The sequence below is a fragment of the Alligator sinensis genome, unplaced genomic scaffold (assembly GCF_000455745.1).
Source record: "Alligator sinensis unplaced genomic scaffold, ASM45574v1 scaffold674_1, whole genome shotgun sequence".
NCBI lineage: Eukaryota > Metazoa > Chordata > Crocodylia > Alligatoridae > Alligator > Alligator sinensis.
Window position 1 is genome coordinate 1,975,982 of NW_005842032.1, and position 13,495 is coordinate 1,989,476.

Below are 13,495 nucleotides of genomic sequence, written 5' to 3' on the forward strand. Positions count from 1 at the left end.
ACCATTGTTCAAATGTTGCCCATACCCCCTCTGACTTGGTCTCTTGCTTCAGCATTCCCTAACCTGGCAACCAAGTTTTAGTCAATCAAGTTTAAATACGCCTCCCATAGTGGGACCAGGGAATGTACGGCCCAAGATGCCTATTAAACTTTATTTCTGCTTAGTTCTGGTTAGATGAGGGGTGTGTGTGTAGGTGGGGGAAACAACAAGTTCTTTGTAAATCCAGATTAGAATTGGTCTGATAAATGCTGAGCTGGGTGTGTGTAAACATGCATTGATTATCATTTGGAGCACAGATTCCCCATCATGCAGTGCTCCCCTGCTTCTCTGATCCCAGAATTCACTGCAGTCTTTGCTTGGGGCTTTCTGTTCTCCATCTCCCATGTAAATGAATTGTCATCTGGTTCCATCTCGGATGCAAATGAGACCTAGGGAGTTGCTCCCTTATCTGGAGGGCTTTAGGTGTGTCTCCCACTGCATCTTGTCTTTCGTAATCAGTTCTTGATCAGGGAGAGGAGGGCAGGGGGGAAGGAAACTCTTTGAGTCAGACAGGCTGCGTCCTGTGCCAGAGTTCCACAAAAACACGGAGCTGAGAGGTAGCAGCTGGAGCACACAGGACTGACACACTTAGAAATCACTATTAAGAAGAGGAGGTTGCAATGGCTTGGCTATGTTAGGAGCATGGGAGGAAAACAATATCCCCAAGAATATTTTGTACAGAGAGTTTTGAGATGGCTCCAGAAAGCAGGGTTGCCCTCTATGGTGGTATCATGACATATGCAAAAATGATATGAAGTCATTCAGCATAAATGTAGAAAGCTGGGAAGAGTATGCAGAATCCCATCTGATCTGGAGGGAACAACTGGCATTGGATGCAGCTAAACATGAAGTGGCTTTGATCCAGAGGATAGAAGCAAAGCGAGAAAAAAGAAGGCAGCATTCTGTAAACTGGACTCCTTCTCAGACAACACATGGATCTATGAAACTTGTAACAAGCTGTATCACTCTCAGCTTGAATTTGTCAGCCACAAGTGGATTCATCAGGCACATGACTTATGCATACACCATGATCCAGAGGATTGATGATTGCCTGTATAGAGAATCAGGATAAAATAAAACTATTTGGGAACATATAATTTAGTTAATTTAAACCAAATCCATCAAATTACACTGGCAGGATTCAAGGACAAATTTTAAATTTTTTTTCTATTTCTGCTCACACCCCCAGTTTGAGTGTCAAACTGGTGTATATTTAAATATGGAAAGAGGCACCACTTTTTCACCTGAAAAACATTAAGGAAACAGATATTTTGGAATGTACTAAAAGTTGCTTTTGCAAAATTTCTCCAGCTATCTCAGATGGAAATTATGGTTATTTCTTAAATTATATGAAAGATTCTGGTCTTTTATTTGGCATTCTTTTATTTATTTAACGTTACTTATACTGCATACAGATATCTTCCTTTGATGCAATAAACATTTTCAGTGCTGATGGCCAGGAGCTGGTGTGGTAAATGTCCTTTTAGGAGAAGAAGCCACCTAAGTGGCAACATTTTCCTAAATCTCTTTATCATTTACACATTGTAATTGTAAAGTGCAGCCAAAGGAGGGGACATTCTTTGGGAGCACTCTGCCCTAAAGACATGAATGAACATGGAGAAAGGAGAGGTCTGTGCTGTAGTAATCTCCTGAAAAGCACGGTGGCTGAGCCATCCCTCAAAGAATGTTCTAGTACTGAAGTATGTGGCATAACAGGGCATCTTTTTTGTCCCTTGTGGGTGGTTTAATCTCCAACCTGGCTAACAGTTGAACAAAAGGAATTTCTTAAAGAGCCTCTTGTAATCCCATAGATTTTTTTTCAAGTTTTTAGTTTTCTTTCTTTCCAATGATTTACAGAAAAAAAACCCTAGAAACATGACAGCAAAGAGGAAGAGCAAATCACCATCCCTCCTTTGCATTGTTGTCCTCATGAAATTTGTTGATGGCACAAAGTTGGCAGTCATCAGCAATACAGAGATGAATCCAAATATCAAGGAGGAAAGATTGGTCGACCTCGAGAACTAGAAAACTAAAAATGAAATGAAATTCAATAGCTCTAAGGGCAAGGTCAGGCACTGAGGGAATAGTAACAAGAGTTTCTATTATAAGCTAGGTGTTCGTCATTTGTAGACAGTGGCAGACTAGAAAACCTGAGTGTATTAGTCAATTAGAGGATAGTCATATAAAAGGCAGGTGCATTCCTAGGATATATCTGGAAAGGAATTGGCAGTAGAAAGGAGAAGCTATTAATTTCATTATACAAGGCTTTGGTGAGAATAATGTACACTATATATTATCTGCAATTGTGTAGGTTTTTGTTAACTGAAACAGGTGCAGAAAGAGGCCCTAGGATGATCAGAGGAATTAAGCACCTATTTTACAGAAGAACGCTAATAAAGGCTTAATTTGTTTAGCCAAGCAAAACAAAGGCTGGGAGGTGATATGACTGCTGCTTATAAATACACCAAGGGATAAATACACTTGGGAGAGAAAAGATAAGCAAAAGGACAATGTAGGCACAAAAAGAGTGGCAATTAGAACCAGGGACTGGGATTCAGGTGGCAATCTAACCACCAGGAACTGGGATTCTGGAACAGTTGTCCATTAGGAAGAGTGGGTGTAGAAGACTAACTTATTTTTAAGATGGAACTTGATACATTGATTAAAGGGTTTATATGGTATGATTGTTATATTTTGGGACAATGACATGGAAGGGAATTTCAAGTGCTATATTCCTATTCTTTTTCTTACCAGTACCATCCTGAGCTGCATTCCAGTACAAAAATGGTACTTTCAATATTTTTGTCTTAACAGAGAAGTTGTTACCTTTAACCACTTCCTAGAAGAAGCAGCTGAGAAAGAGTTCCGTGGAAAAGCCAGACTCCAGCACTTCATTGAGAATCTCTTGCAGCGTGTTGATCTGGCAGAAAGACAATTAGAATACTATCAAAATCAACAGATTACATGCAACTACAGTAATGTCAATGAACATGTGGTAAGCTAGTGAGGTCGTCTCATTAATTATATTCTAGTTCACTGCTCCAGGGAAAGTTATTGAATGTGAATGTTAATAGATTCAACAAGACTGAATAATTGAGAATCCAGTCTTATTTGTGAAGTGTTTTTATTTCTGTGTACTTAAAGGTGTAAGAAGTCTCTCTATGTGTTTGGCATAATATATACTGTGTTCAGCAAAGTAAGTAGTAAATGGGACACTTGACACACTTGTGGTGCCTATACATGTGCTCTGACACATTTTATATAGAATGTGTCGGAGCTGGAGCATTCTGATTAGAATGCTCCAGTGTGCTGCAGTGTTATATGTATTCAGTGTCCCACGTTTCATAATGCCAGCAGGGGCACTTTAACTAAAACTCGTTGAGTGAGCATTAGTTAAAGTACCCCTTGCTGCCATTTTGAAATGTGGGACACAGAATATACATGACACTATGGCGTTTTAATTAGAACACCTGTCCAGGAGCCACTCTAATTAAAATGCTGCCCCCTCACCCCAACCCCAGAGCACGTGTATAGATACCCTTGGATTCTAAGCTTAATTGAACTTTATCTGTAACTTTGAAACTCAATGTAATGCATAATGGTGAAAACACATTTAAACACAATGAACACATAGTAAATTAGATGGGATGATTAAGGAGGGTGGGGGAAGGAAGGATGTTGTACGTAGATTATCTGTGATATTCACAACTGTCACACACAAGCTGAGCTACAGCTAACTTGCTGTTGTTGGAACTAAGAACACAAGACACTATTTCAAGCTAGTATCTGAAGCCACACAGAGCAGGAATAAAGGCCTTTCTATTCTTAGAATCATAGAAGCATAGAATAGAAGGACTGGAAGGGACCTGTAAGATCATTGCGTCCAGTCCCCTGCCATGGGCAGGAGGTAATTGGGCTCAAACAAGTTCTATGAGGTGCTTGTCCAGCCTCCTCTTGAAAACCTCCAGGGATGGTGACTGCATCACCTCTGCTGGGAGTGTGTTCCAGATTTTAGTTACCCTTTGGACAAGAATTTTTTCCTTATGTCTATCCTAAATTTTTCCTCAACTAGCCTGTGCCCTTTGGACCTTGTCCTCCCAAGGGGTGCCTTTCTGAAGAATTGTTCCCCTAGATCTTGGTGTTTGCCCCTGACATACTTGTAGGTGGCTATCAAGTTACCTCTCAGTCTTCTCTTACACAGAGTGAACAGACACAGTTGCCAGAGTCTCTCTTTATAGGGCCGATCTCCTGGGCCCCTGATCATGTGGGTGGCCCTTCTCTGTACTCTTTCAAGCTTATCCACATCCTTCATGAAGTGCGGTGCCCAGAACTAGATATAGTACTCCAGCTGTGGCCTCTTCCATGCTGAATAGAGGGGGAGGAGCAGCTTCCTGGATCTACTGGCTACACTTTGGCTGATGCACACTAGAGTTCTATTTATCCTGTTGGCGACTTCATCACACTGATGACTCGTATTCATCCTTTGGTCGATTGTCACCCCCAGGTCCCTTTCAGATGCAGTGCCAGCCAGTGGACCACCACCCATTGTATAGTTGTGAAGGTTCTTCCTACCCAGATGAGGGACCCAGCACTTATCCCTATTGATCTGATTCATCTGATTGCATTCATCCCATAGGACGAGCCTGTCAAGATCATCCTGGATATTTGCCCCGTCCTCAGATGTGCCCACATTTCCCCACCACTTGATGTCATCTGCAAATGTAATCATTGTGCTTTCCACTCCCTCATCCAGGTCATTGATAAAGATGTTAAAGAGCATGGGCCCAAGCACTGATCCCTGGGACGATCACTGGAGACGGCCCTTCAGGATGAGGCCACCCCATCAATTAACACTTACTGGGATCAGCTGCTGAGCCAGTTGCAACCCACCTCACCGTAGCCAGGTCTAGGCCAGTACACCCAAATTTAATTGAGAGAATCTCATGGGAAACAGTATCAAAGGCCTTGCTGAAGTCTAGGTAGGTGATGTGTACTTCATGTCCCATGTCCAGCTGGTTAGTTACCTGGTCATAAAAGGACACCAGATTTGTTAGGCAAGACCTCCCCCCAACAAAGCCATGCTGGTTCATTCTCAGCACCCCATCAGTTACGAGCTTGTGGTTGATGGCCTCCTTGATGATTTTTTCAAAGATTTTTCCCAGGATTGAAGTCAGACTGACCAGTCTATAGTTAGCAGGGTTGTCCCTTTTCCCTTTCTTAAGGATGGGCACCACATTAGCCTTATTCCATTCATTCAGGACCACTCCTGAGTTCCATGACTTTTCAAACAGTCTTGCCAGAGGCACCGCTCTGACTTCGGCCAGTTCTTTCAGGACTCTCGGGTGCAGGTCATCTGGCCCAGCCGACTTGAAAACATCCAAATGTTCTAAGAGTACCTTCACCTGTTCAGGGCTGATTTTATGTGGACTACTGTCATCGCCATATTCTCTGGGTCTCTGGACAGGTGATGAGTTCACGACTGATTTAAAAAATACTGATGCGAAGTAAGAATTAAGGAGCTCTGCCTTTTCGCAGGGATCAGCTGTGGGCTTCCCTTCCGTATTCAGTAGGGGACCCACAGTGGAGCTTGATTCTTTTTCTTGCTCCCTATGTACCTATAGAAGGACTTTTTGTTGTCTTTTATTTCAGTTTCCAGCTTGATCTTGATGCATGCCTTGGCTTGCCTTGTCTCATACCTGCAGGCCCTGGCTATCTGAATGTACTCTTCTCTTGATGCTGAACCATTTTTCCATTGCATATACACTTCTTTTTTCTTTTTGAGAAGTTCCCTCGTGTTCCTGTTGAGCCAGGCGGGTCTCTTGGCCCCTTTCCCTCCTTTTGACTGCATGGGGATGGCCTCTTTTTGAGCAATGAGAATTGCCTCCTTAAGGAAGTGGCACCATTCCTGAACTCCCAAGTTGCCCAGTCGCTGGTTGCAAAGGGCCTTTCCAACTAGACTCCTGAGTTTACCAGAGTTTGCCCTTCTGAAGTCAAGGACTTCTGTTCTGCTGGTAGAATTCCCAGCCTTTTGGTGGATGGTGAATCTAATCAAATCATGGTCATTGTCACCCAGAGTACCTCCAATCTTCAGGTTGCCTACCATGTCTTCTCTTTTGGTCAGCACCAAGTCCAGAGGGGCTTTCCCCCTAGTCAGCTCCTCCACAGCCTGTGACAGATGGTCTAAAATTGCCAAGAAGTTTGTTGACCTGCTGGAGCTGGCTGAATGGTCTCCCCAAGAGATGTCAAGGTAGTTGAAGTCACCCATGACAATCAAGTCTTTAGTGCTGGCTGCTTTGGTCAGTTCTCTGTAGAATGTCTTATCGCGCTCCTCTTCTTGGTAGGGAGGCCTATAGTAGACTCCCACTATTAGGTCCCCTTCTCCTGAGCCCCCTTGCATTTTGACTCAGAGGGTCACAAGAGACTTCCTCATGCAATCAAATGTGACCTGAGGGGAGGGGTACTGCTCTTTCACATAGAAGGCTACCCCTCTCCATCCTTCTTCCTAACACGGTCCTTCCCGTAGATCCTGTAGCCCTCAGTATCCACTGCCCAATCATATGTATCATCCCATCAAGTCTCCATCAACCCAATGATGTCAAAATCCTTGTCTGCCAGAACGAGTACCAGTTTGTCCTGTTCATTGCCCATGCTTCTGGTGTTCCCATAAAGACAGCTGAGTTCACCCCTAGTCATCCCAGGTTTTCTGTCCGTCTGCAAGTGTCTTGGGGCATTGATAATCATTTGGATGTCCCCTACGTGAATACCCTCCTCTGGGCCATCTTGGCCAGAGGATTTATGCCCAGTAGTGGAATCTACCCCCACTACCCTGGGCTTGTCTAGTTTAAAGCCCTTCTCCACAAGTCTGTGACTCTTGTGGAAAAGAGCTTCTTCCCTCTGCCTGTGAGGTGGATACCATCTCTTGCATGCAGACCAGTGCTGATGAACTGCATACCAAGGTTGAAGAATCCAAAACCAACTCAGTGACACCATCTCTGAAGCTTTTGGTTGACTTCCTCAATGCATTCCTCCCTCTGACGGCCACAGCCTCTAACTGGGAGGATTGAGGAGAAGACCGCTTGTGCTCCTAGTTCCTTGAGCTTCACCCCCATAGTCTTGTAGTTGCTCGTTATTCTCCTGGGGGACATAGAGCATGGGATAGTAGTCCTTAGGACGGACCAGCTTTGGGATCCTGTCCATTATAACTTGGATCCTGGCATCTGGAAGGCAGCACACCTCTCGAGCAAGGGGGTCTGGGTGACAGATGGCTTCTTCTGTTCCTTGCAGCAGGGAGTCTCCCACAACAATCACCCTTTGTTACTTCTTCGGTGGGGGTGGCTGTTCCCCTCGATCTCGATGCGGAGGATGCAGATGCCTCATCCGATGATGGTATCAGGGCTGTGTAGTTGTTGTGTAAGGCTGTCAGTGGAGCAGCTGGTGCACGTCATGGCTTTGGGCCAATTTTCACTCTCCATCACTGGGGGCATCGTGCTGAAGCTCACTCTTCTGCCTGATCTCTGTGGCATTCTTCTCCAGGTACAGAGTCTGTCAGTAGGCATCGATGTCCTTCTCATGATCCCTGATGGAGTTCCCTCATCTGGTCTGCCAGAGTCTCCACCAGTGAACACATCCCACAAGTAGGAGTGCCTGGAGCCCAGATCCCAGCCCCCAGCAGACGTACCAGGTAGCCTCCACAGCCTAGAGTCAAGGGCTCCACCTGCATGGAGGCCAGGACCATGTACCCTGTCCGGGGAAGGATCCCCGAGGTACCAGGTGGGGGAGGTCTGTCCAGCTCAGGAAGCCTTGAGGTGTAGTGCATGCTACATGCGCATGCATATAGCGCTATACGCATGCTATATGCGCATGCATATTACAGCGTGGTCCCTGTTTGCATGGATCCTTAGGTGCTTTATTGAGTAGAAGACCTGGTGGGTACGATTACCCCCACATGGCCCTCTTCAGCAGCTGATGCTGTTGCTGTGGCCTGTCAGATAGGCTCGCGTAGCTGCCTACAGGGGGGTCCCCCTGGCTTCCCATTTTTTCAGGCAGTTGGGGGATTCCCTGAGTCCCCGGGTCTCCCTGGAGGGGGTGGGGTTTAACCCTTGTCCCCTTAACCCAAGTTCCAGCATTGGGGGATCTATCCCATGGCATGTGTGCTTTGGCTGCCTGGGGTCACAACAGGCATCTCTGCCCGGGGGGCAACTCAGGGCTGAAAGCCTGTTGGTGGCCCCTCTGTGCACCCTCCCGCACAAACAGAGCTGACCCGGGGTGGTGCGGGGCCTGGGAAAAATCAGGCTGTGTGGGGCCCCCTTAACACTGCGCAGTGCCATGGTACCCCTGTAAAGGGGGGAGGGGTCTCTGTGCTTCTTCTGCAGCATGGGGCTGAGCCACCAGTTCCAGGCGGGGCTTGCAGAAAGAGCCACAGCCACTCTGCCTGGCTCTGCGGGGCCCCCCCAAAGCATAGGGCCTGGAGTGGTTGCCTTGATTCGCTGTACTTTAGGGACGGCTCTGCGTTTAAAGTCCTGTGCTAACTCATGCACCAGGCCCAGAGCACACCTGTTTGTGCGGGTCCCAGCGGGGCTGGGTTAAATAAGGGCTGAGCGGGGCATGGCTCTCTTCAGCTCCACTCAGCTGCCCCAACCATTATCTGTCCACTTGCTGCAGTCCCCCTCTTACCTCCTGGCTCCTCACCAAGGGTAATGGGTTTTGGGGGTCTGCCTGAGGGTCCGCCAGGGGTCTACGGCACTCATGGGTGCAACGGACATCCATCCATGCATCTCCTCCTAGGAGCTGGTCCCATCATAGACGTACAGCGAGCCAGTGGGCATGTTGCTAGTGGGCATGTCTACATGTCCAGCGGTCTGTGCAGTTGTTACTGCACAGTCATTGCTTAACCAAGTACTAAATGACTGTGAAGTAACCAGCGTTACTGCATAGTCCTGTTGCCACATGGTTATTTTTAGATGCTACTGCCCAGTAATGTCACTGTCATGGTTCATGCCTAGCAATGCTACAGCGCTATAGCAACCAGCTATGGCGCAGCAGCTCGTTGCTACTGCAGCATAGTGTCTCACATAGAGGCACCCACAATGACTCAGTCGTTTCCATCTAATATGTTACATTTGTATAGCAAGCTTCATCCACAAACCTTCCAGAGAACATTTCAGGCTTAAAATAATACAAGGTGTAAATTTTACTATACCTAATTTTTTACTTCATCCATCATGGAGATGCAGTCACATGTGAGGTGCAAGGCAGCCATTGTTTGACAGTGCACAGTGCTAAACAGCAGCTTATGGACAAAAAAGCAAAACTCACCATAACTATTTGAAATAGGAGAATCTTTAGATAGGTTGAGAAGATAAAACTGAGGTTAGTTTGATATGGAAACCAAGGTTGAAACCAAGTTCTTTAAAGAGGACAAGTAGTAAGGAGCTTAATTTCAAATCATTCCTGAAAGAGGCAACCTCAGTAACATCTTTAGCACACTGGATTATTGTTTCAAAACTCTTTTAGGTTGTAAACAGACATCTTATTTGACACAGCATTGATTATCCTGGTATGTGACTCAAATTAAAACTAGTGTGGCAGTGTCTTATGCGTGTGCCACTGTTCCAAGCTACATTACTACTTCTTTATCAGTAAATGGCCAGCTAGAGTAAAGAGCCTGACAAGTTTGTCACTGGAATGAACCACAATATCTGTTCAGAAGTATAATGGGCTATATTGGGGAAAAGCATTAGTGTGTTTTATCTGGCATGCTTTAGAGGGACTTGAAGCAGGATAATTTGATGTGTACATCAGACAAAAGACTTTCTCCTGGGACACATGCAATGTCTGTTCATTGCCTTAGCAGATAGTGACAACTACTGAATAATCTTGGTATGCCTTTGAGATTACTCATCCAGGTACTGATTAGCCTCACCCTCTTGGGTTCATGAGATTATAAAAACCTAAGGTGATATGGCTGCAAGCACTTGCATCCTAGTAGGATGAAAGATGTTGTTAAGGAAATCCAAGAGTAAAGCATGAAAAATACAGCAGAAAATAATGTTTATAAGAACAATATTTTTGCAAGCATGTCAGACAGCTATGTATCTAATCACTGACTATGCATATTCTATTATCCTTTTAGGCAGGGGACACAACACATTTCACATGTTATCTTAAAGGCTGCATCATCCCCAAAATTATTTTCCTCCTGGTTATGAGAGTATGATTTTCCTTTTAAATAGGTATTGGAAACAACTTTGGGGCATCTGATGGCTTTTGGCCATGTTTGATAAGTCTGATTTCAGTGTTTTAGCCCAGGTCTCAGTGAACTGATAAACAATAGTGATTAGTAAACAGCACAAAATGGGATTATAGCTGAGCTTGAACTACAATTGCCCCCTCCTCTGTAAGCAACTTTGATAGAATGGTCAAGAAAAGAAAGAACATTATTAAGAAAAACTTTCTTACTAGGAGGGTAGTAAAATACTGGCTCAGGTTGCCCAGAAAGGTTGTTGAATCTCCATCCTTGGAGATTTAAGACCCAGCTAGACAAAGCCTTAGTTGGAATGATCTAATTGGGGATGGTCCTTATCTGAGCAGGGGGTTGGTCTAAATGACTTCCTGAGGTCCCTTCCAACCCTAATTTTCTATGATTTTCTATGGATATGGAAAATGCGAATTAGGAAAATTTAGCCTGTCATTGCCCACATTTCAAGCAGTCTCCTAGGGCTGTCAACCAGGCACTAAAGTACATATTATATTTTTTTAAAGAAAAAGTCAAGGTCAAATTAATAAATGCTAAAGGCTGCTAGTGTTCATGGATGTTGGGAAGTGTAGCATCATATCAAACACCATCCTAGAGAGTCCACAGACAAAAGGACATGACCAAAGACCCATAGTCCCATTGTGAACTGAGAAACTATAAAAAGGCAGGAAACTGGTGAAATGCTTCCTGGGTTATATAACCAACCAGAAGGGTGTTTTCCTGCAGTTTTCTTAGCTGTAGTCCTATACAGGCCTCAAACCACAAAGCATTGTTCTGTATGTAGAGTTTAAATGGATGTAGAGGAAAGCAAAATGAATGGAACTTTTTGTTATTCTCTGTGATTTTTAAATTTAAGTCTGTGGGGATTTTTTGTCTCAAAATCCTTGCCAAGCAGAATGAGGGTTTGGGGTTTTCTTTTGCCTGCAGTTTGAGAGGACATTGTCTGAAATTATTTGCCAACAGGTCAGGAAGAGTGTATACCTGAGTAAATATGTTAGTCTTCTGTGCTGCCAGAGACCTGAAGACCCAGTCCTTACTGAAACCAAACTCCCCTTGACTTGAAGGAGTCATGCCTTAGTAAGGATTGCAAGTCAGGGCTCAAAGTAACTGCACAGAGGACTATCAGAGGGAGAACAATGGGTGTAACAATTCAGAAACTGAACAGCCCTGTTAAATGACTGAAATCTGATTATTAGATTTCATTAACAGCCACTTGCACTGCACCAGGTCAGATACTTGCCCTGGTAAAGTTTGTTTGTGCCATCCCAGGGGTGCAAAACAGCCTTAATCAGCTACCTAGGAATTACCGTGAAGTAGGGAAATCCCTGTCTGATTTTGAGTTGGCTACATTGGTGACCCCCAATGAAGAGAGGATTGAAGAGAGGATAGGCAGGTGGTCCATGCTTTGAGAATTCCCTAATACAAAATGAACCCTTGAGGAATTGCAGCCAGACAGCTTGTAACAGCTTTGAGGCTGCCATTTTGTCAAAAACTAAACCAGTTGCACCTGGGATTTTGGAGGGAAGGATGAAAGAGGAAGAAGTGGTAAAAATCAAGTGTTGTTCCCCTCCTTCCATACACTGAATGCTACTCAAGGCAAGCTAAGAACCTAAGCCAGAGATCTTAATTGTTCCTGTCAATGAAGTACATTTTGGCAAAAGTAAAGGCTGTAAGGGAAAATTTATTTAATGCAGTTTACTCTTGCACTATAGCTTATTAATTATCTTGAACACAATAATTATCTCTTACTGTATCTACACTGTGTAATCCAATGTAAAGTAGCTACATTCAGCCCACACTATTCTTCTTTAGCAATTTACTTTGATTATAGTTACAATAAGAAATTGAAAAAAAAACATCTTACCCACGAGTTTAAAAAAAGATTTAATAAGTTGAAAGCATAATCAGTATAATCAGCCCTAAAAAGGCAAAGAACTTTCCTCCTAATATTTTGTCCAGTAAAATAAGAGAAAGAAATATAGTTTTCTACGTACATTGCATATGTAAAATTGTTATTAGCCGTCTTCATCGTATCTCCAATCCAACCTTTCTATCTGGTCTGTTCCAAATATTCTCCACAGGCCACTGCTTCTAGTATTGGCATTGCCAGATCTTGTGGGGTGCATTGTGGTGCTACAGGGCATCTCAGGAGATGACCCATGGTTTGCTTCTCTTGACAAACATTGGTCGGTTGCATAGAGGCCATGTGATTTCATGACAAAGTTGCATCTGCCGAGACCCACTCTCAATCTGTTCATGCTTTGCCATGTGTGCCATTTGTCTTTGCCATGTGTGCCATTTGTAATTGGAGCCAGATGCTAACTCCTCACTGGGGGGGTTTCCTCATTGCCTCCATTCAACAGGGGTGGGTTTTAGGTAGCCTGTTATAATTCTGCTTGTGTCATTTAAGGCAGTGTCAATATGTTTACTGTGACTTGAGAGTCCCGAGGTGGTGCAGGCATATTCAGCCATAGAGAAACAAAGTGCTAAGGCAGTAGTGCGTAGGGTGGATAGATGTGCTCCTCACTTGAAATCTGTGAGCTTTTGCAGAATGTTGTTTCATATGTTGACGTTGGCTTTGGTATTTAATATGTGCTTTTTGTAAGTGTTCAATCTAGTGTTACCCCTAAGCAGACCGGGTGTTTCTGATGTTCAAGACTCTGGTCACTGCAGGTGACATTCAAGTGTTATTCCACCATTTCCTCAGATGCAAAGCACAGATTTGGGTTCTGCTAGGTTTCAGTTTCAGGAAATTATTTAGGTAATAATCTGATATCTTGTTTAGTGCTTTCTCCTGGATCTTCTCTGTATCCTCAAAATTCTTCTGCTGTGTGGTAATGTGGAGATTGTCAGCATAAATGAAATGCTGACATTTAGCAGAAAGTGTCTGATCATGTAGATGTTGAATAAAAGTGGGATGAGCACACTGCCTTACGGTAAGCTTTTGAGAGTGCCACCTACTTTTCTGGCCATGTACTTACATGTAGAAGCGCCTGTTCTCCATGAGGCTACAGATGGTCTGGCTTAGATCCGAGTTGTTAGTCATAAAGTAGTTTGTGGATCATGATGCAGTGTTACAGTATCATATGCAGCAGATAGGTCAACAAAATCTGTGCCGGTGATCAACTTTTGTTAGAAACCATCTTCGATATGCTGTGTGAGGTTTAGTAGTTGGCCTGTTGCTGTTAGTAAGTATTTTTA

The 13,495-nt window shown here is 44.2% G+C and overlaps 1 protein-coding gene across 4 annotated transcripts in view; it reads left to right on the forward strand.

Moving 5' to 3' along the window:
- ZNF365 (zinc finger protein 365) overlaps window positions 1-13,495 on the forward strand; it is a 44,803-nt gene that overhangs the window by 16,187 nt on the left and 15,121 nt on the right. For all 4 annotated transcript variants that reach the window (XM_025202630.1, XM_025202629.1, XM_006022366.3 and 1 more), the window contains exon 3: window positions 2,854-3,034. In XM_025202630.1, coding sequence (XP_025058415.1) covers window positions 2,854-3,034 — 181 coding nt within the window. The remainder of the gene's footprint in view (window positions 1-2,853; window positions 3,035-13,495) is intronic.